We start from the raw sequence: 21,236 nt of genomic DNA, 5'->3' as shown, positions 1-21,236 counted from the left end.
CTTTTTGCTGTGCTGCTGCTGCTGCTCCATTCGGGGTTTCAGCGGGCACCGAAGGAGCAGAGATGCCCTGCGTGGGGCCAGGACATCTCGGGGCTCTGCCACACTGGGCACGGTCCCCGTGTCCCCAGCAGCGATGCTGGTGCCGCTGGAAGTCCTCAGCAGCAAACCCAGGCTGTGAATTTCCACCCTGGCCGCCGGCAGGAGCAGGAGGCTGAAATTTGGGTCCCCAGCGCAGGCAGGGGCGGCGCGCTGCCGTAGCTGCGGTGCACATCCATGCGGTGCTGGGCGAGGAGGTGCTGGGCGAGGAAGGGGCTCTGCTCACCCCAAAAATCAACCCAGAGCTGCCCGCCAGCCTCCACCTTCCCCCCGAGGCTTTATCCACGTGCAGGTGGCTTCTCGAGGCAAGCGGCTGAAAGCAGGAGCTGCCGGGATGGGGATGGGGACGGCAGCGGGGTGCTTTGCACCGGGGGTCCCAGCAAGGCAGCTCCAGGCTGGGCACCTCCCGCAGGACCCCAGGTGCAGGATTGGTGCTGGACAGGCGAGCACCCGCTGTAAAAAGGGAACAAAACTCATCCTACCTGCTGCAAAGCGCGACAGTGTGGAGCGTGCGCCCGCTGCATCCGCTCCTGTGCTCCTACACCCGGGGCTGGGGACGAGCATCCAAAAGGAGCAGCTCCAAAAAGGGCAGCGGGGACGAGAGCAGCACCCAGGGGTGTCACTGCGTCCTCCCTGCTGTCCCCTGCCAGGATGGGGACGGGAGCAGAGGTTTGGGTCCACCCAAGGGTGCCACCGGGCACCCGCCGTGCGATTTTTGGGCACCTACAAGCGACACGGGTGGAGCAGGCGAGGTCAGTCCCATGCGAAGCCCCTGCTCCTCCTGCTTTTGGGGTGTTTGGGGTTGGTTTTTTTTTTTTGGATGCTGGATCCTGTGATGCTCCTGCGCCAGCTGCTTCCTCCCAAACACACAGGGACCACGCCGGGCTTTTAAAATACCATTTATTACAATGGAGCCGCCCAGGCTCCGAGCCCAAGCTGTAGGGCCCGGGGGTGGTTTCTGGGGGTGAGTTTTGGTGTGTGTGTTGTTTTTTTTTTTTTTTTCATGGTATTTTTTTGCTTTAGGTTTTCTTTAAAAAATAAAATAGAAGTCTGCTCTCTGCGCTGCTGCGGGCCAAGCCCCCGTGGGGAGGTGCGGGGAGGAGAGGGCTCCTTTTCCCCAAAGCTCCCCACACGGGGACAGCCCCCGCAGGGGAACGGAAGGGGACACCTTGTGGGATCAGCCCTGGTGCAGCCCAGAGGGGTTTGAGGATCCTGTGGGATCAGCCCTGCTGCAGCCCAGAGGGGTTTGGGGCCGGGATCCCACCTCGCCCCGCTGCAAGTCCAAGGGGCGTCGAGGCGGCGTCCCCCAAAACCACCCCGAGCCCGCAGCTTCTGCTTCAAAACTAAAAGTGGAACGGGGACGGGTTTCTTCTTCTTCCTCATGCGGTCGATGTTCGAAAGAAAGGAAAAAAAAAAAAAAAAAGAAAAAAGGAAAACCCAAGACAACCCTTGTGCTCCTGTAAACGTGGGTTTCTCCTGCTGCTCCGGGCCAGTCCTGCGGCGCTGGCGCTGCGGCGTGGGGGGCGCCCCGCTCCGTCTCCCCGGGGTGCCAGCTGGGGGCACCCGCCTGGCGCTGGGGCAGCTCATCCCACCCTTCGTCCTCCTCCTCCTCCTCCTCCTCCTTCTCCTCTTCCCCATCCGTCTCCTGGAGCCAGGGCAAGGACGGGCTCTCAAACCACAGCCGAGGAGGAGGAGGAGGAGGAGGAAGAGGAGGCTGTGGCTGCCGACGACGAAGGAGAGGAGGAAGGGGAGGAGGAGGCGTTCCAGAAGAGCCACCGCCTCTTGGGCTGCCGTTTGAGGTGGAGGTAGTCTTCCTTCTCCCGCTCCTTCCTCGCCCGCTGGTAGTGATCCTCCTCCTTCAGGTACCACACCGGCGGCCAGCGGTGCTTCTCGAAGTACTCCTGGTTCTCTGTGGGGACACGGGGGTCAGCCCCGTGCCGCGAGGAGGGGACAGGGACGGGATGGAGACCCCACGGACCCCCCCAATGCTCACCTCCTGACATGGCCTTCATGTCGCGGGGGAATTTGCGGCAGACGTTGTTGTAGTTGGTGCAGATGTGGTGCAGGCACCAGTCGGCGAGCTGGTAGGCGCAGTGGAACTGGAGACGGAGCAGGCGTCACCAAAACGCACGGATTTACCCCGTTTCCCCCCAAACCTTGGCATTCAGGGATCATCCCCTCTCCGCCACAGCAGTGCCACCTCTTCCACCACCAGGTCCCGTCCGTGCCACCCTACCTGTGCCAGCTCCAGGAACACCAGCACGTCCCCATCGATGTCCACCATCATCTGCGCCGCCTCCATCAGGCCGGTGACGGTGTACTGCTCTGTGGGACGCACGGCGGGGCTCAGGGCACGGCCCTAAAGCACCCGGGATGTCCCCCAGCTTTTTTTTTTTTTGGGGGGGGGGACAGCGACTCACCGGTGAGAGCCACCAGGTGGGGCAGGCAGAGGCGGTTGGCCAGGATGATGAGCTTCATGTCGTCGAGGTCGGGGCTGGAGCTGAATTGCCCGGTGTAGAGGTACTCCAGCACGGCCCGCATGCAGCTCTTGCTGGTGTAAGGAAGCGCCACCTGCGAGGTGCCCACCCAAATGTCACCCCACGGCCGTCCCCAGCCGTCCCCAAGCCTTCCCACAAGAGGAAATCCTCGGGGTCTTCCTCACCTCGTTGGTGGAGCTCTCCACGAAGGGGCCGCCGAACATCGCGGCCATCCAGTCGCAGCTGGAGATGAGCAGGGGCTTGTGGGCACTGATAGCACCGTCATCCAGCACGAAGGTGACATCTGGAGCAAGGAGAAGGAAAAAAAAAACCCGGTCACCAACCCCGGCTTGGTCATCTCCACACAGCAAAAACACCTCTCCCCAGAGGGAACGGGAGGAAAAAATAACAAAATTAATCTTGAGGGCAAGGTACAGGATGTGCCAGACCGGGCTTGTTTGTTTTTCAGCATCCTCCGCCAGCTCAGGGGAACGCAGGAAGGGCTCCGGCAGCTAGGGCACCGTGCACGGCTCTGGCCCAGGGGTTTTCCCGTGACATGTTTAAAAGCAAAGGGCAAAAATCCTGGCGTTGAATGCTTTGCTCAATTTCTGCAGATTGAGCTCTTGGGAATATCAGAAAGGACAATGGGGACAGCTGTCCCCTCCTCTAATCTCTCCTGGACAAGGGTTTCTCCCCGGGGAAACACAGCCCCTTGCCGTGATGCCTTGACCTCAGCAAGGTCCCTCTGCATGAACCCAGCCCAGCCGGAGAGAGGCTGGGATGTTTGCACCCCCGGGATGTTGTTTGCACCCCCGGGATGTCACCTGGAAGCCACCAACACCACCCTGCAGCATCACGGCACAGCACGGTGCCACCACGCTGGGTGGAAAGCTGTGGCTGGGGAAACCCTACAAGAATCCAGTGACCCTACCAAAAAATCTGGGCCAAGGAGGAGAGGAAATCCCCAAAACACCAAGCCCGTAGTTGAACGTATCCCAAAACCCCGGGGAAGGCGAGCGCTGGGTGCTCCACAGCACGGGCACGGGGCAGAGCCCCCCGCGAGGGCGACGGGGTGCGGGCGGAGGCATACCCGAAAAAGTCCCCTTGGCCAGGCATTCCTTCACCCGGTTGGTCCTCCGGACGTGGAAGGCTTTGGTGATCTCCTGGTTCATGAACGCCTCGTTGTTGAGGATGTTGGCCACCATCATGCGGAGGTCGAACACCTCGAGGAGCTCGGCGATGTGCGCGATGTGCATCAGGTCGCGCTCCTTCTCGTCCAGCTCCCCGGTGTACAGGTACTTCAGCACGGCCCGGAAAGGCCCCGGCTGGATGGAAGCGTCCATCTTCACCACCACCATCAGCTTGGACTTGTAGGTCAGCGGATCCTCCGCCATCTCCTCCTGGATGCTGATGAAGGCCCGGCTCCACGAGGAGAGGTCCCGGCCCCGCTTCAACCCGCGCTCCCCGGTCTCGTAGCGTTTCCCCCGCAGGATCCCGTCACTGGTGGAGGCTCTAAGGCACGGTTTGCGCTGGCTGGAGCCGGCCTCCTCGGCGCTCTCGCAGATATCGAAGCTGGCGGCCCGGAGGAGGAAATCTCGCCCGTGGTGCCTCTCCTCTTGGTGCAGCATCCGCTCGGCCGCCGCGGTGACGGCCACCCCGAAGCCGTGCCCCGCGGCGCTCTGCTGGTCCTCCTCGCTCAGGTCCATGAGGAACAGGTCGTAGAACTTGGAGGAGGAGGTGGAGAGGTAGATCTTGTGTGCGTAGATTTTGATCTTCTCTTGCAGCACCAGGATGACGTCCGCGCACAGGGGGTCCTCCAGGAGGTGAGCCGGGCGCTCCTCGTTGTTGGACGGGGGGTCCGGCACCACGATGATGGGCGGAGGGGGTTTGGGGGGCAAGAAGGGGGCTTGGAGCAGTGGGCGCTGGACGTTGCGGAGGTGGGACTTCCAGAACTGCAGGTGGCGGCGGGAGATGAGGGCGGCGCGGATGGCGTTGTCGAAGACGTCCTTGATGCCAAACTGGGCCACCACGCTCGTCTCGTAGTAGGGGATCCCCAGCTCCTTGGCCACCTCCCTCCCCTTCTCCGGGGGAAGGATCTCGTTGGGTTTGATGGGCCTGGAGAAAGAGAGAACCAAGAGATCTCTCCAGTTGCGTGGTCACGGAGGAAGGGGCTTGGGGGGGGGGACAAGGGCACCGTCGGGGGTGGTGGTCCCACCTGGCCAAGGGGCGCCGTGCCCGGTTGACGGCCTCCAGGTCGGCGTAGCGCAGGTCGAGCTGGCAGCCCACCAGGATGACGGGGGCGCGGGGGCAGAAGTGCTTGATCTCCGGGTACCACATGGTCTTCACGTGGTGCAGGGAGTTGGGGTTGGCGATGGAGAAGCACAAAACCACCACGTCGGACCTGCGAGGAAGAGGAGGAGGAGGAAGAGGAGGAGAAGGTGACGGCGGAGCCAACCCCGGCGCCTTTCTCCCTCCTCGCCACGGCTCTGCCCGTGCCCTACCTGCCATAGGCGAAGCGCCTGTCCTTGTGGTGGTCACCGAAGGTGTCCCAGAGCCGCAAGGACACGCTAACATCATCTACCACATCCCGCGAGCGCTCCAGCACCTGCGGGAAGAAAAACCCCGTGAGCGCCGCGGCGAGGCCAAAGCGCTCCGCCGAGAGGACACCCACCAAAATCCCACCAAAAACAAAACAAAACAAAACAAAACAAAAAAACCCTTCCCAAAGGGGTCTCCACGCTCTGGGGCAGCCCTCACCTCCTGGCACACGCGGTACTGGTCGATGGCCCACACCGTGGGCACGTGGGTGGCGAGGAGCTGGTACTGGGTGAGCGTGGCGTTGCAGGCGCGGGCACAGATGAGCCGGGTCTTGCCCACCGCGTTGTCCCCGACCACGACGCACTTGATAGTTTCTACGTTTGGCCTCTCATAATCCATGTCAGAATCCATTAATTGGGACCTGGGAGGGGGAGGAAAAACGGGCTCAGCTAACGCAGCCGGGATAACGAAGGGGGTGAAACACCAACGATGCTCGCGGCCACCAGCCCCGAGGAGCTTGGTGAGCGAGCGGAGCCGCGGCGAGCACCAGCAGGCAGCTGCCCTCCCCTCCCTGCACACGCTCCTGCCCTTCCCCTTTAAAATTTAATGTTCCCGTGGCAGCGTGCGTTGCTCTGCCGCGCGTCAGACACATGCCCTGCGTTGCGTTGCGTTCGGCCCCCCCCCCTCTCCCTCCTCTCCGTCTCTCCGGCCCTGGCTCATGCTTGTTCATGTGAGATGAAGCTTTTTTTTTTTTTTTTTTTTTTTTTTGTTTCCTCCTCTCCCTTCTTCCCTTTTCTCCCTCTCCGGCGTTCGCAAGCGAAGCTTCCAGATGGGAGCACGCACAGCAGCACCGCCAGCCTCTCCCGCTGCCTCCCAGCACCGGGCTCTGCCCCCAGCACCATCCTGCCCCCTTCCCTTTTTTTTTTTTTTTCCTCCCTGCTCCCAGGGGAGCTCTTTGGTCCTGAGCAGCACAGCACAAGAGGCTCCTGACGTCTGCAGGAGCCGGGCAGGCTCCCAGCATCGCTGCCCTCCCAGGACCAGGTGCAACCCGAAACCTCCCCGGAGGGAGCTTGGAGCTCTGGGTGCTGCAAAGGTGATTCAAAGCGCCCTTCTCCTGTGGGCACGCACATCCAGGAGCAGCACCCTTTGCCTGCTCCAAGCCCCAGGGCAGGCCAGGGTCTAAAGCAACCAAAATTAACTCATCGCAGCATTAAAGCTTGGAATCGAGGAGATTTCCAGGTGGGAGGTCGAGGGATGGGGAGAAAAAATTACAAACCAACACCCAATCGCTCTGAACTTCGCAAAGCAGCAGCTCTCTCCCCCCTTATCACCCCCTCCTGGCACGGGCCTCCCGAGCTGCTATAATAAACCACGGGCGCACAGGCTGAGCGAGCGAAAATACCCGGTAACGATGGCAACACAGCCCCGCGCGCGGGGACCACGGACGCAGCTCCCCGGGGGGGAGCAGCGTGGCAAGGACTTTCCAATGTTAGCACCTCCCTCCCGTGCGCAAGCTCGGGAGCACACCTGGATGGATGCACGAGCCCCCCGGGACGCGGCACGGCGCAGGATCGGGTCCCCGAGCCCCGCGGGCGAGCGGTGGCGATGGCACGGTGGCACCGAGCCACCTTGCTTAGGGTGCCAGTGCTTAGCCCCAAGGCAAAAACTTCTCCAAACGCTCCTCGGCCGCAAGCCACATCCTTTCCGCCCTCTGGGGAAGGGTGTTGAGTTGCTTGGGGTCTGCACGGCACGGCAAAAAGGTGCAAGGGCAGCTCGCCTGCTGCCCCAAAAGCCCCAGGAGATGCGTTCCCATCTCCTGCACCACCGATCCCAGGTCCCCAGCTCCTCCTGAGCATCGTTTTTGGCTCCTCTGTAGGTTGAGGAGGTCCCCGGGGGGTTGTTGGTGCTCGGGGAGCTTTGCGGTGCTTATTTTTAGGGCTCCTAATTCAGCCCAGCTCATTCAAGCAGTGCGGGGAGGGGAGAAGGCACGTGGGGATGACAACTGCGGCCTCGGAGCTCCGGCTTTTTTGGATACCTGCCCCCTGCGGTGGGCTCAACCCCAGGGGATTCGGGACCCTGCTCGGAAAGCCCCCGAGGGAATTCAGGGCTAAATCCTGCCCGGATCAGTGCCTGCAGTGAGGAAAAGGGAGGGAGGGAGAGGGGGAAGGCAGCGGGCACAAGATGCGGGCTCCGAATAAAGCAGAAGCACGCTGGGGAACTCGGGCAGCCCTGCGGGGGTGGCACACAGCCCCCCACCCCCGGGACATCACCCCAGGGGGGTGCTGAGCCTCTCTGCAGGGCCAATGTCAGCAGCAGGATGCCACCACCTCGGTGCCCCCCCAAAAAAACCCTGCTCGGCCTCTCCAGAGAGCAAAAAGGGAGGCTGGATGCCGACACATCGGGGCTGCCCCTTGCAAAAACCCTTCCCTAGAGGGCAGGGATGCTCCGGCCGGGCCCCCCACCCCAAAACGCATCCCCCCACCCCTCCCGGAGGGGAACCCAAAATTGCTTTTTGCAGCCCGCGGTTGCCACGGCAACTGCACCATCACCCCGGGAGCCGTCGCTTAGCAACTCCCAGGCTAAAAATCCTCCATCCCGGCCTCGCCAGGGGAGGAGAGCCCCTAGAACTGGGGGGGGACGCACCCCGGAACGGTGGCAGTGCACGAAAATACCCCGGGACCCCCCCGGGGATGGGGGGCGAGCAGGGCCCAGGGGGTTGCACAGGCCACGGCTGGGAGTGGGGGCACCGGGGGCGCTTTTGGGGTGTTGTAAAAGGGCTGGGGGCGCTCGGAGCACCCAGGAAGGGGCTGTGGGGCATGGCAAAAGGGGTCGGGGGGGGGGCTCGGAGCTGCAGGATGGGGGTGGGGGGTGTTGCAAAAGGGGACGGGGAGCAGCGAGGCTGGGGAGCAAAGGGGTCGGGGGGCACCGGGGGTGGTTTGGGGGCGGCGTAAAGGGGCTGGGGGCGCTGGGAGCAGCCGGGAGGGGGCGCGGGGGGCATGGCAAAGGGGTCGTACCCCCCCCCTACTGTCCGAGGAGGGATGGGGGGGGTGGAGGCTGGGTACTTACACCAACACAGACGAAGCGGCGGCTCCCAGGGGCCGGGGCCGGGCTCGCCCCTCCGGACATGGTCAGGGCGCAAATTGCGCGCTGGGCTTGCGCGCGCCCCCGCGCTGCGCTGCGCGCTTTAGGGCCCATGGCGGCGCGGCGGCCGCCCGGCTCTCCGCATCCGCGGCCCCGCGCACGAAAAGCTCCGAGCAGCCCCTTCCTGCGCGCAATCCCCTGCGCGCAACCCCCCCGCGCACCGGCCCTGCGCGCAAAATCGCCTGCGCTGCGCTGCGCCGGGCGCTGCGCGCTGCGCTCGGGGCCGCGCCGCCGTTCATTCACAAAAACAAGCCGCCCCCCCGAGGCCACGCCCCCTGCCCCCCCCGTCGCAGCCTCCCATTGGCTGAGAGGGAGCCCGGGGGGGGGGGAGTGAAATGGAGTGGGGGGGGCTCCGAGTGGGGTTCCAGGCTGCGGCTGAGCGCCCCCCCCCGGGAAAGGGTGCGTAGGGGTCTCGGCTGGCAGGCGTCGTGTGCCTGCGGGGGGGTCTGTCCTGACCCTAAATCCCCTCCATGGGGTCCCATCCTGGCCCTAAGCACCCCCCCCCATGGGGCCCCATCCTGCCCCAAACCCCCCCATGGGGTCCCATCCTGCCCCAAACACCTCCGTGGACCCTATCCTGCCCCTAAACCCCCCTCCATGGGGTCCCATCCTGCCCCAAACCCCCTCAGGAGGTCCCATCCTGCCCCTAAGCCCCCCCTCATTTGGCCCCATCCAGCTCTAAACCCCTCCATGGGGTCCCATCCTGCCCCAAACACCTCCGTGGACCCTATCCTGTCCCTAACCCCCCCTCCATGGACCCTATCCTGTCCCTAAACTCCCCCTCCATGGGGCCTCATCCTGCCCCAAACCCCTCCATGGGGTCCCATCCTGCTCCAAACCTCTCCATGGGGCTCCAACCTGCCCCTAACCCCTCTATGTGACCCCATCCTGCCCCAAACCCCTCCATGGGACCCCATCCTGCCCCAAACCCCTTTCCATGGGGTCCCACCCTGCCCCCATCATCTCCTGCACCCTCCCCCTGCACCTCACCTCCATCCTCCCCCTGCTCCTTGCGGCCCCCCCAGCACCTCTCCCTGCCCACCGTGCCCACGAGCACCCCTTCCTCCGACCCCCTTTCCCCCTCCCCTTGCTGCACCGGGATCGGGACACCAAAATTTGGGGAACACTCGGGGTCTGCAGAGGGGACCCCTTGGCGGCGCAGGGGGCAGAAGCGCGGCGCCTTGGCACCCCTTGGGGACCCCCTAGAAATCCCCTGCTCCCCGATCCCAGGCCTCACCCCGCACCACTGCCTTCCTACCGCCCCCTCCTTCACCCCCAGCCCCAAATCTGCGGGGCGGAATAAAACCAAAACCCCAGAGTCATCTTTGCAGCGGGGCTGCCGGGAAGGCTGGCGGTGCCCTGACCCCGTATATCCGCATCATGTGATGCCTCGCCATCCTCCCCGGAGCCTTTTGGCTGCCTTTTTCCTCCCCCCCCTCGCCTTCACGGAACCGTTCTCTGTCCCCCCCAGCCCCGTTATTATTTGCCCAAGGCCAAAAATCCCAAATCCGACCCAAATCCCTGCGCCCACCCCGCACTTTCGCTGCCGTCCCCCCTCCTCCCTCCCCAAACGGCGTCGCCTCACCCAACTCGCAGCACGGCGGGGATCTCCCTCTCCATAGCAGAAAGGAGACGGGGTGGCTTTTTGGGGGAAGGGGGGACCCTTCGCCACCTTTTTTTGGGGGCATGGGCAAGCCGAGCTCCTTCTACCCCCCCCCCCCTCAAAGCTTTTCGCCTCCCTTCTCCTGGCTCACGGGGAAGGCGCCCGGCGAGCTCGTTTTGGTTTATTTGCTCTCTCTCGGAGCAGGTGCTTTAATTGTGGCAGGAAAAAAAAAAAAATTAAATTCCTGGCTTTCCGGGCAGCCCCGTTCCCAAAGGAACCCCCCCCCCCCCCCTTTTTCTTTTTTTTTTCCCTCCCTCCTTCCCTTTTATGCAAAACAAAAACACGATTGTGGCTGCCGGGCGAAACACCCACAGCCTCCCAGGTCCTGGCCTCTCTCCTGGCAGGAGGCTGCGCCGGGAGGCACCGGGGAGGGGATGGGGACGGGGGCCTGGAGCCCCCCCTCTCTGCTGCGGACCCCCCAAGGAAGGCAGGGAGCAGGACCCCGTGGCTCGGGGATGTTTCCCGTGGTGGCTTGGGGATGTTTCCTGTGGCTTGGGGATGTTTCCTGTGGCTAGGGGATGGTTTTTTATGGCTAGGGGGTGTTTTTTGTGGCTAGGGGGTGGTTTTCATGGCTCACCCCATTCCCAGGTGGGGTCAAAGGACCCCAACTCGCTGCTCTCTGCGCCCCATCGCTGCCCCCATTTGCTCTCCCCCCCCTTGCTGTTGCTGTAATTCAAACTTTTCCCATTTCAGCCCCCGGCTTCCTAACCACCCCCTGCTCCCAAACAGCTCCAAAACCCCCATGCTGAGGGCTCCCAGGAGCTCAGCCCCCTGGGACAAGCACCCATTTCCCCATTTCCACCCCAAAACATCCTCTTTCTTCTTCCCCCACCCCAGCAGGAAAGGGAGAAGCTCTCAGGGTGCCGGAGACCCCAGCAGACGTTGCTCCAGCCTGCAAGCTCCCCCTGGCTGTGGGGTTCACCAACGGGACCCTTCCCAGCACCCAGCCCTCCTGCTGCTCCTGGAGCCTTGGGGGCAGCACCCCGGCTTGCACCATCGCTCCCTGGTCTTGCAGGGACCCCAAATCCTCTGCCCTTTGCTCCTCGGAGCAGCCAGCAGATGCTCTGCAACCTCTGCAGCCTCCCCGTGCCCTTCCCCAGCTCCCCACCGCCGGCGCGAGGGACACCCGGAGCCGTGGGGACATCGAGGGGACCCCCAGCCTCATCCTGAGCCATGCTGTGAGTTATCCAACCGCTGTGCCCAAGGCACGGGGACGTCACAGTGCCATCACGGTGCCAAGGGAGCAAGGAGCAAAGTTCCCCGAGGACGTGCCCGGAGGAAGGGAGCGGGCAGAGCGCGGTGCTGGAGAGGCCGCGGGTACTTACAGGCTGCGAGCCACAGCGCTCATCTTCCCAGCGGGGCTGCCTTTCCCTTGGGTGGCCATCTCTTCCTCTTGGCAGCCTCTGAAAAGAAGGGGACAGGCTGTGAGGATGTCCCAAAGGCGCCTTTACCCCCTAAAACCACCCACGTCCTCCTGCACGCTGCCACCCCCTACCCCGAGGATGGCAACCCGGTGGCGAGCTGGAAAGGAGGAGGGCGCCACGGGGGGACCTGGTCTCATCCAGAGCAGCCGTGCCTGATGTCCCTTCGTCCCCGTGCTGCCACCTTCACCACGCACCCCACCGTGAGGGATTTCCCCCCCCGGCTGCCCTACCCGGCTCAGCGGTGCCCATGCCCTCCAGGCTGGAGCAGGATGCGGCCGCTGAGCGGTGCCCGTGCCGGCCCCGCGGTGCTGGAGGCTGGGGCTGAGCCTCCCGGGGAGCCCGGGCAGAGTCCGGGGCAGAGGCGGGGTGAGAAAAGGCAGGGGACAGGCGAGGATCAGGAAACGTTGCTCCGGGGCTCCCCGTGCTGCTGGCTCCTTCCCAGCAAGAGCCCAAGGGTGGGCGCCCCGAGCACCCACGTGGAGCCCCCCAGCGCCTCCAGCACCCAGCTGAGCCCCTCGCCAGACAAGGGAAGGAGTAAAACAAGCAAAAAGAGTGGTTTTTCTCCTTTTCTCCCCTGTCCCGCCAGCTCAACGGGGCTTATCTCCAAGCCAGGAGACTGGGGGAGCTTGGAAAGCTCGGGGTTCCCTGGAAATTCCCTGTGCACACCCGCCTGGATCCCATCTACCAGCCCCAAAATACCACAGGTGGTAGCTCATCCTGCCCCAACACTGCTGTGGGATTTCAGGGCTTTATCACTCAGTTTATAAATATTTAAACCCAGGAGGAGCCACACGCTCCAGGAAAAAAAAAAAAAAAAAAGTGACATACACAAAAAATATCCCCCCTTGCATCTGGGGCTCTCCAGGCACATTTTTTGCAACCAGAAACCAAAACCGGGGCAAAATCCCAAGGTCCCATGTGGGCTTTTTCCATCCTGCAGCCATGAGGATTCCCGTCCTGCCCGTCCTGCTGCCTCCCCTTGCGAATTTCTGGGCTCTGGGGGCATTTTCGGGCCCGGCTCCTCCCGCAGCGTTCGCAGCTTCACCCAGCATTAAGCGCTGCTGACGCCTCGTGCAAAAAGCTGTGAAGAGCTTCTATTTGGGGAAAGTTCCCCTTGTAACGGCGCATCCTGTGGCTGCTGCTTCCCTTTCCTCCCCGTGCTCTTGCAAAAATAGGCTGGTGACATTGCCAGCGACGCTGGGCTCTTCCTCGGAACAGGGAAATGATCCCCCCCAGCAAGCAACCCCCAGGAATTAATTCTCCAGACCCATTTTGGGGGTGCTGCTGCAGTTTTGGGGGCTGGAACACAGCATAAATGGGGATTTTTTTTGTGGCTAGGGGATGTTTTTCGTGGCTCAGCCCATTCCCAGGTGGGGTCAAAGGACCCCAGCTCGCTGCTCTCCGCGCCCCATCGCCGCATGACTCAGGGTCGGCCTCTCATGGGGAGGGGGCTGCGTAACCCCACGTTAAAAACCATCACAAAATCAAAGAGGAAGGAGCCTGTTTCTAAGCAACTGTCTCCAGTAGGGATGGAGCCCATCGGAAGAGGAAAAAGCAACGGGTAGGAAGCGTTGGGGAAAACTTCTGGGGTCCCAAAGACACCCGGTGGGACTGCAGAAGGTGGTGGCACCTAACCCTAACCCTACTCCTACCCCTAACCCTATTCTTAAACCTAATCCTAACCTTAACCCTAAACCCAACCTCAACCCCAAATCCGACCCTAAACTGAAACCTAACCCTAACCTTACCCCTAAACCTAACCCTAACCTTGACCCCAACCCTAACCTTGACCCCAACCCAAACCCACCCCCATGGCGCAAACCACCCCCGCTCCCCGCAGCCCTCTCCAACCCTTTTACATCCTCCCCAAGAAAAAAAAAAAAAACCCTCGGCCTGGCCAAACCCCGTTGCTGCTACGGGATCAGGCCCTGGCAAAAGCTTAGGGAAGGCAGGACGGACGGACAGAGGGACGGACAGACGCACGGACGGCGGTTACCTGCGGGCGGGCGGGCGCTGGTGGCTGTGCCCCGGCTCTCCCTGGCTGCTAGCTGGCCCGGTGCAGGTAGGGACCATTTTTATACTCTCGCCCATGTGATCCGAACAAATGCCCTAGGGATGAGTTTTTGCACTGACACAACTGCGAGGGGCCGGGACTAAGAAACCTGTTGAGCCACAATCCCGCTCCGCCGGCAGGAATTTTCCACTCTGGGGCCGCCGCTCCGGGCGCGCCCGGCGCACGGCACACGCCGGGACCTGTGCTCACCCCGCTGCCTGAGAGCGAACCAGAGAGAAAAGTGCAACGTTTCCCGTTTTCCCCCACATTTTCCAGAGAGAAAAAGTGCAATTTTTCACATTTTCCCCAACATTTTTCCATAATCTTTCAGGTTCCTTCCTATATTTCCACATCGGAGCTGGAGCACGCAGGTGGAGAGGCGCACGGAGGGACGTTAAGACCAATTAATTAGACCTAAATTCTGCAAACCACATGCTATTTCCCCAAAGAAAACCCACCCAGGGGGAGAAAGGTGGGGAAATCCCCCTAAAATCTCCCCGCAGCCTTAGGAATGGCACACGCATGCAAGTGGATATTTGGGATCATTGAGGGCTGCAGCGGGATGCTCTCCGAGCACATCAGCGGTGCTGGTGGCACGGTGCTGGCCAGAAGGAAGGTGGATACCGGGCTGGGATGAGGCCGAGGGACTGGGATGGGAATGGAAAGGAGAGGATGAGCTTTGGAGAAGCGCCCGTGAGTCAATGGGAACCCAGGGGCCAGGGAAACGGCCACGGGCCACGGAAAGGAGAGGCGGCGGAGAGGTGAGTCAGTGCGCCCAGGCGGTGAGTCAATGGGAAAGCAGGGAGCTGCTGGGCAGCAGGAGGGCTCCAAAAAGGGGCAGGAGGCACCGGGGGGGGCTTGGGAGAGACCCAGAAGCACTCAGCTTGATCCCCTTCATGGGATCAGAGCTCCTTGCGTGGAGACTGCTGCGTGCAGGCGTCGATTTAGGGGCAGCGTGGGGAGCGCGCTGCTGCTCCTGGTGCGCACGGTGGTTTTTTCTTTTTTTGGCTCTGCAGGTGTTGCCTCACCTCCTGCTCGAGATGCTGCTGTGCCCCAGGCGCCTCTGCTGCTGTCACCCGGGGCTGGCTCATGCCAGCGCTATGTTCTCACGGGAGGCTCGCTCTAGAAAGGGAAGCAGCGGGGGTTTCGTGCCCGATTTCGTGCCCAAAACTCCGTGACATTGCCGGGTCACTGAGCCCAGAGCACTGCTGCTGCCCCTGTGCGGCTCAGGTGCTCTGCAGGCTGTGGGATTAACTCGTACCCCAGCTGGGAGGCTCGTCCCGGGGGGGGTGTAAAGCTTTGCAGGGTTTTGGGGTCAGCCCTGCCAAGGGGCTGGGCAGCGGGGCTGGGGCTCTGCCAGGCTCTGGCCGCTCTGGGAACGGGGACACGGTGGCGTGAGGAGGGGTAGGTGGGGACAAAAAGGGGGGTTTGAAGGGTGCTGGGGGTGCTGGGCTACTTTTCCTCTTGCCTAGCAGCCTGTGGGGGGGTAGCTGTAGGGGCTCTGTTGCCCCTATTAGCATGGGGGGAGCAGGAAATTGGGGTCACCTGGAGGTACCCTGCAAAATAAGGGGGCTGAGTGCCTGGGGGGAGCTGGGAATGGCCTGGGGGGTTCCCATCATGTCCCCAAACTGGGTTTGGGGACATCCTGGAGCTGTGACGGGGGCTCGGGGCTCCCCAAGAAAGCTCTGTTTGATTAAATCTGCCCGAGCCCCCCGGGGTAGAGCAGCTAAACCCATCTGGGGAAGGGTTAAGCCAGTTCAGTGTCACTCGATCGCCTGTTGATGCCCAGGTTAATCTGCTCTCAGTGCGTCCATGCCGGGGATTTGGGCCCGTTTAAGCAGTTCGTGTCCCCCTGCGTCTGCACAACCTTAAAATTTAAAGTCTGGGCTGCGCTCCCCTTCGTTTTGGGCTGCAGAGATTGGAGAAAAAGGAGGAAAAAAAAAGCAAAAGGGAGAGCCACGTGTGGCTGAATCTGACACGGGGATATTTATAGATGCCCTGCCCAGCTGGCCTCAATCCCACGCAGGTCTCTGGGCACGGGGGGGGCGGCTGGGTCCCCCCCCAAGCCCTGGCTCGCTTGTGGGGTTGGGATCAACCTGCCCTGAGTCAGAGCAGAGCCTGCACCTCCCCGCAGCCCCAGCTCCTCATTAAGCTGCTGCCCCAGGGCTTTCCCACGAGCATCACCCGGCTCAGGAGCTCAGGGCAGGGTTTGTTTTGTGGCCGGCATCCCTAAAGGGCTGTAATCACAATTAGGGTGTCCTGTGAGGCGTGGGGCATCCACGCGCCTTCCTGCCAGGCTGTGCGGTGCCCAGGGGAAGGAGGACAGCAAGGGGAGGACACCCGGCTGCTGGTGACACCTCCGTGGCCCTGGTTCCCACGCAAAGTCCCCGGGGAGCGTGGGTGGCAGCTCCAGGAGAGGCCACACCTGAGGGTTTCTCAACGCTTTTGCTGCTGCCGGCGTTTAAAAAGTGATGCTCAGCAGCATCCCCCAGCTCCGGGAGATGGGAAGGGTCCCCAACCTGGGGAGCTGAGCCTGAAATTTAAGGATTTGTCCTTAAAATGGAGCCTGGAATTAGAGGAATGAGCAGCCCCCAGCTGGACCGCAGCACCCCGTGGATGTGGGTGCAGGGGGCTGGGGCTCCGCTGGGTTTTTGTCGGCACCCCAGGGCCCCGCGGAGCTGCTGGAGCTGCTGCACGGCTCCGCGCCTGCCTTGTGACTGCTCAATGTAGGTCAAATGCAAAACTCGGCTCCCAAAATAGCCGAGCTGCTCCGGGGAGGGCTGCGGCTCGGGTGCAGTCACAAGGTGCCCGCCGTGGCCGGCGGGGCTGTGCCAGGTGGGTGCGCGGTGCTGCGAGCACGCACGGGGCCGCACGGCTCCAAGGTCACCCCCCCCCCGAGAGCTGGGTGTGCCACAGCCACCCCGCCACCCTCCCCAAAAACCAGGTTTTGGAAATTTCATTTTATTTTGTTTTATTTTATTTTGGTGAGGTGGGTGCCCAGGTGCTGGGGATGGGGTGCAGAGGGGGGTGGCCCTGTCCCCAAGCTTTGCAAAACCCATGGTGAGGGTGCTGCTGGCTCACGTTCCGGGGGAAAAAAATCAATTTTGGGGGTTGGTGCAGGGATGGGGATGTGGTTGTGCTCCCTGCAAGGGGCCACGGGTTGGCCACGCATGGGGAAAGCGAGTGGGCAGCACCTACGAGGGGAGATAAGAGGCACAGCAAGGGGAGATAAGAGGCACGATGTGGTTAGGGCACGGCAGGAGGCTGCAAACGGGGAGAGGATGTGGGTTGGTTTCCTTTTATTTTGCGTGCCATGGAGGGAAATATCTGGAAAACGGGCTTCCTGCACCACCGGCCTGAGGGAATTCCCCTGGCCACCGGGTCTGCCAAGCCCTCTGTGTCCTACTGCACCAAACATCGGGTTTTGGTCAGGATTTGACTGCAGAAATGCTTTTTTTTAATGCAAATCTCAGGTGCTCGGGGGGTCTTGGTGGGTGTGCAACGAGCCCCTTACTGCACAGAAAAGCCTTTGCCTGTGCAGCGCAAAAATCTGTGCGTGAGCATTAGGGCAAAGCTCTCGGGAACACTTCTCTGGTGAGAGACGTGGTTAATTAATGAGAAATAAACGTGGTTAATTAATGAAAAATGCTACAGGTAAAGCGAGGCTGAGAGATCCCCCAGCTCTGCGTGGGGCTGGGCGAAGCGGGCAGGCCGTGGGTGGCACGGGTTAATGTTAAACCAGCACCTCCAGGAAGCCCACAGCCCGCACGGGGAACTCCGGAGCTCGCAAACAATTCCTGGTCCTAGCAGAATTCATCCTGAGCGGGGGCACTTGGGGGGGAAATCCTGGTTTGGAGATGCTTTTTGTGCTAAAAACGCAAAGTTAGGGGAGCCCTGCTGGGCTGGGGACTCAGCACCATCCGTGCTGGGGGCAGAAAATTGCTTTATTTTCTCCAAAACCCTTCGTTTTGTGGCCCTGTGGGGCACCCCATGTGTCACTTGGCTCCCAACACAGGGGCTTTGGCTTTCCAAGTGCTTCCCTGCAGTTTTTGCAGCCTTCCTTCTCGCCCTAAGCCATTTTCCTTTCAATAAAAGCCTTTTTATCATTAATATTAAATAGCAGAGGATGATTTCCTACCTGCGTCTTAGCTTTGTCAAGCACGAAAGGCTTTGGGGAGACAAATGGACTGGGTCTGCTGGAAATATTTGTATTATTTGTCATCTCCCCCCCCTGCGTAACCAAAGTGGCTGCAGCAAGTTCAGGCAGCACTCGGCCTCCTTGGGCTTCCCAGGGCAAAAAAATAAATAATAAAAGTCACTGGTTGGACCTGCTGCCTGCCTTAAATGTTGTTTTTTGGCTTTTTTTTTTTTTTTTTTAACATGATTTCCTGCTGGAAGTTGTTGTGCACGAGGCAGTTCTGCAAAACGAAAGCAGCCGGCGCTGCTGCGAGCCTCTTCTGAGCAGCCACCGAAGAGGAAACCTCTGCTGCTGCTGGAGGGGGGAGGTCGTGGCCGCTCAGAGGACCGGGCGAAGGTTCTGCTGTGGTCCTTTTTAATGAGGGCTTTGCAAGAAAAAAAAAAAGTGAAAAGCCTCTTAAAGAGGAAGGAATGTCTCGTGGGTGCCAGCCCTGGGCAGAAAGGCTTGCTGCAGCAGCTGGAAGGACGGGATTCCTGCAGCCCTGCTCTGCTTGGGCAGGAAAGAGGACGTGCAAAGCCCTTCGAGGGGATGTCCAAGCCCTTCTAGGGGATGTAAAAGCTCTTCGAGGGGATGTACAAGCTCTTTGAGGGGACGTGCAAGCCCTTCAGGCTGCAGGGACCGAGCCCTGCTGGGTGCCTGACCTGGCACTGCTGCGTTTTCCCAGGCAGGCTCTGAGAAAATCGGTGCCGGTGGATGCCAACCCATCCCCGGTGTGGGTTTAGGGGTGCTGTGCCCCCAACCTGGCAGTGGAACGAGTGGGATCAGCCTCTCCTGTGCATGTCCATAGAAAATCCAGCAGCCCAGGGGTTGTTTCCCCTTGCAGGAGCAGCAGGTGGGAGCTGTGGGCTCTGCGCCTCCGATTTTCCCCCGTGGGTTTTATTCCCCCGTGGGTTTTATTCCCCCGGTGCTGGGGTTTGTTCCACGGGGCTGGGCACGGGATCTCTGCTCTGCAAACAGCTTTTAGAGAGAAAGCCGTGCTCGTTTGATGTGGGATGCTACCCGAGGCTGCTGCTCCCCTGGGGTTTTCTCCCCGGGGAGCTCTCCGCTCCTCGTCTATCAGCGAACCCTCCCGTGCCGATCCCGTTTGGTGACGATCCTCTCTCGGGAGATCTCCAGCTGCAAGAGGCTGATATTGCCTCTGTGAAAGGCTTCTCCCTGCCCCCAGGCTAAAAAAAAATAATGTATGATACCCTTGTTTGGCCTCTGCAAGGCTCATCCCATTGCTGCCCTTTTCTATTATTGGGGTTTCCCAAAGAAACGCCACCAAAGTGACCAAATTTAGTGGACGGCTGCAAAGCTCTGCTGCTCCCCGTGCCCTGAGAGCTGGGTGCGAGCCTCCTGCCAGCTCCGTGCTTAAATAAAAAGGTGAAAAATCTGATGGGGGAGTCTCCTGTACATCCCCTTCCCGTGTCTGCAGCTCTCCAGGTGACCCCCTGTGCCCGTCCACATCAGAATTGCACAGGACAAAAATTTTCTGCTTCCTTCCTGACAACTTGCAGCCGAGCTGGTGGCTTTCTAGGGAAGCCCTGCTTTCCTAAGAAATTAATTTGTGGCAGATTTTTTTTGGTAATGATTAACAGGCCCCGTGCACGCATCGCCAGGCTGCCCCTGGGTGAGCCCGGGGTCCTCAGCACCGCTGGAGACGTGCACCTTTGGGTGCTGCCCACCCATTTTTTTTTGGGTAGGGAACAAGGACAGCTTTATGAACCAAGATCAGAGCTGGCCGAGCTGGGATCGGGACTCTGGTGACCCTCCCGGGGGTTTTGGGAGCGTGTGTGAGGATGTAAACCCCACTTCTGGCACCCTGACTCATGCAAAGCAGCGCTGCTGGGAGAGGAGCGGCTCACGTGAGCCTGTTTGCAGGCTGCGGGCTGTAATTATGGGGTTTGCCCATCTTGTAGCGTGGGAACGGGGAGCCGCTCGCCCCTAAACCTCCAGACCATTCCCAATATGTTAATGCTCCTAATTAGTTAAGCCCAGTGCTTTTTTCCTCTCCGTAATGACAGCGGTGCTGGCGCTTCCCCGTGTTTGCTCTGCGTGCTGGTGCTTCATTATATAATGACACGGCGCGGTGTTAATACCTATTCCCAGCTGACAGGGGATTTTTTTTTTTTTGGTGTGTGCCTCATCCAGAAGCGATTAGGCAATGGAGAAAATCGGCTGCTGCAAGTGCTTGGGTCGCATCCCCTCTGGTCAGCCGGGGAGCCACCAGGGTGCGGGGTCTGGGCCAGGCGAGGACCCAAACCCATGGGGGACCTGGAAATGGTTATGGGATCAGTGGGGTGAAACCCCACTGCCTGCTTCTGTGCTCCTCGGGGGAGTGGGATCCCCATTTCTGGGCTGTTTCACCCCGATTCCAGTCCCTGCTTCCCCTCCTCCCATCTCCGTGGCAACCCCAGCCCTGGCTCCGGGGAGGCGCATCCAGCACCCAGGGGTGGGCACCTGCCTGCAGCACCCATTGGGAAGGGGTGCGGGTGTATGAACCTCATCTCCCCGACCCCAGGGCTTGGTTTGACCGTGGCCAAGCCTTTTTCTGGCTTTTCCTCTTTTCCATCGTGTTACAGCACCCGAGGGAGAGCAGCAGGGCTGGCGCTGGGGGCTTGGTGCGGTGCCATAAGCGCTGTGGGGGTGGCTTCTGTGCGTGGGGTCCCTCTGAGTTGGGGTCTTGCTGGGGGCTCCGTGCTCCCTGGCACAAAAGCAGGAAACTGCGTCAGATATAATTGGGATTAACGACATGGAACTGGTAGAACTGGGAAAAATAACCTGTAAACTGGGCGTGCTTCACCTGGAGAGGGAGGGACGAACCGGAGCGTGGCGGTGGGGACCCTGCGGTGGTGCTGGGTGCCCGTGGGACTGATCCTGTCCCTCCCTCGGTCCCCACAGGGCAGGATGGAGCTGCTGGGTGCTGTGCTGCTGGCTGCCAGCCTGCTGGGCACCACTGCCTGGGGGGCACAGGCACCGTGGCCGGATGAGCCCTCGCACACTTGCTTCTTCCAGACCCTCAGCAGCCCGGACAGCGAGTTCTGCAGGTGAGCGCTTGTGCCCAAAGTGTCCCCAGCCCTGTGCAGCCGGTCACACGTCAGCCCCCGGGACAGGGGACAGTTAATTCCAGTATCCCCCTCGCCAGGGCTATAAATACTGGCTGAGCTCTTCCTTTTGCTGGGAAACTGGGCCAGAGCAGAGCGGTGCCTGATGTTTGATGCAAGCTGAGATCTCAGTGCCCCCGGTCACCCTTCTGCCTGCAGTGCCTTACACAACTGGGATGAAAAACGGCTTCTGCAGGGAGCTTCGGAGGAACGGGGCTGCTTTTGGGGAGGGAAAGAGCTGGAACGGGACACCCCACGGACCTCAAACCCGGCCTGCAGGGTGTAAAGGGTCGCAGAGGCTGGGTGAGGGAAAAGGAGGTTCTCGCTCCTGGGGTCGGTGGTGCTGCTCCAGCTGGGCTGGTGTGAGCTGAAAACGCACCTCGTGTGCCCCTTTTTGGGTGTTTTGGTACCAAATGTCCCTCGGAGGTGCCTGTGGGCTGCAGGAGGTGGTGGCTTACCGGGACCTCCTGCCTTACACACACCCCTCCTGCTGCTTCCCAGGTACCCTAAATGCTCCCAAAATGTCATGCAGTTTAGGTAAACTTCTAGATTAACACAGG

General features: G+C 61.2%; 2 protein-coding genes across 6 annotated transcripts in view; one reads left to right on the top strand and one right to left on the bottom strand.

Annotated features, from left to right (window-relative positions):
- Positions 1–9: 9 nt before the first annotated feature.
- On the bottom strand, positions 10–13,364 carry RHOBTB2 (Rho related BTB domain containing 2). 2 transcript variants are annotated; one of them, XM_082779495.1, is made up of 11 exons: positions 13,336–13,364; positions 11,241–11,318; positions 5,331–5,532; positions 5,075–5,178; positions 4,789–4,974; positions 3,664–4,688; positions 2,759–2,877; positions 2,517–2,667; positions 2,333–2,421; positions 2,090–2,195; positions 10–2,005 (listed from the first exon to the last, which is right to left on the bottom strand). In XM_082779495.1, exons 2-11 carry the CDS (start codon positions 11,297–11,299, stop codon positions 1,767–1,769), a joined length of 2,280 nt encoding a protein of 759 aa, XP_082635621.1. In that variant the 5' UTR covers positions 11,300–11,318; positions 13,336–13,364; the 3' UTR covers positions 10–1,766. The 2 variants fall into 2 exon arrangements, with proteins under 2 accessions (XP_082635621.1, XP_082635622.1); XM_082779496.1 differs by lacking the exons at positions 11,241–11,318; positions 13,336–13,364 and adding an exon at positions 8,178–8,496.
- PEBP4 (phosphatidylethanolamine binding protein 4) overlaps positions 13,355–21,236 on the top strand; it is a 62,767-nt gene continuing 54,885 nt past the window's right edge. For 2 of the 4 annotated variants that reach the window (XM_082779504.1, XM_082779501.1), the window contains exons 1-2: positions 14,689–14,796; positions 20,474–20,619. In XM_082779504.1, coding sequence (XP_082635630.1) covers positions 20,480–20,619 — 140 coding nt within the window. In that variant the 5' untranslated portion in view covers positions 14,689–14,796; positions 20,474–20,479. Of the gene's footprint in view, positions 13,402–14,115; positions 14,154–14,688; positions 14,797–20,473; positions 20,620–21,236 lie in introns of those variants that run through there. The other 2 variants (XM_082779502.1, XM_082779503.1) reach the window with 2 other exon arrangements.

The sequence above is a fragment of the Aythya marila genome (assembly GCF_965140915.1).
Source record: "Aythya marila genome assembly, chromosome: 26".
Classification (NCBI taxonomy): domain Eukaryota; kingdom Metazoa; phylum Chordata; class Aves; order Anseriformes; family Anatidae; genus Aythya; species Aythya marila.
Note: the sequence above shows the minus strand (reverse complement) of the source record. Positions and strands in the feature narration are given on the sequence as shown.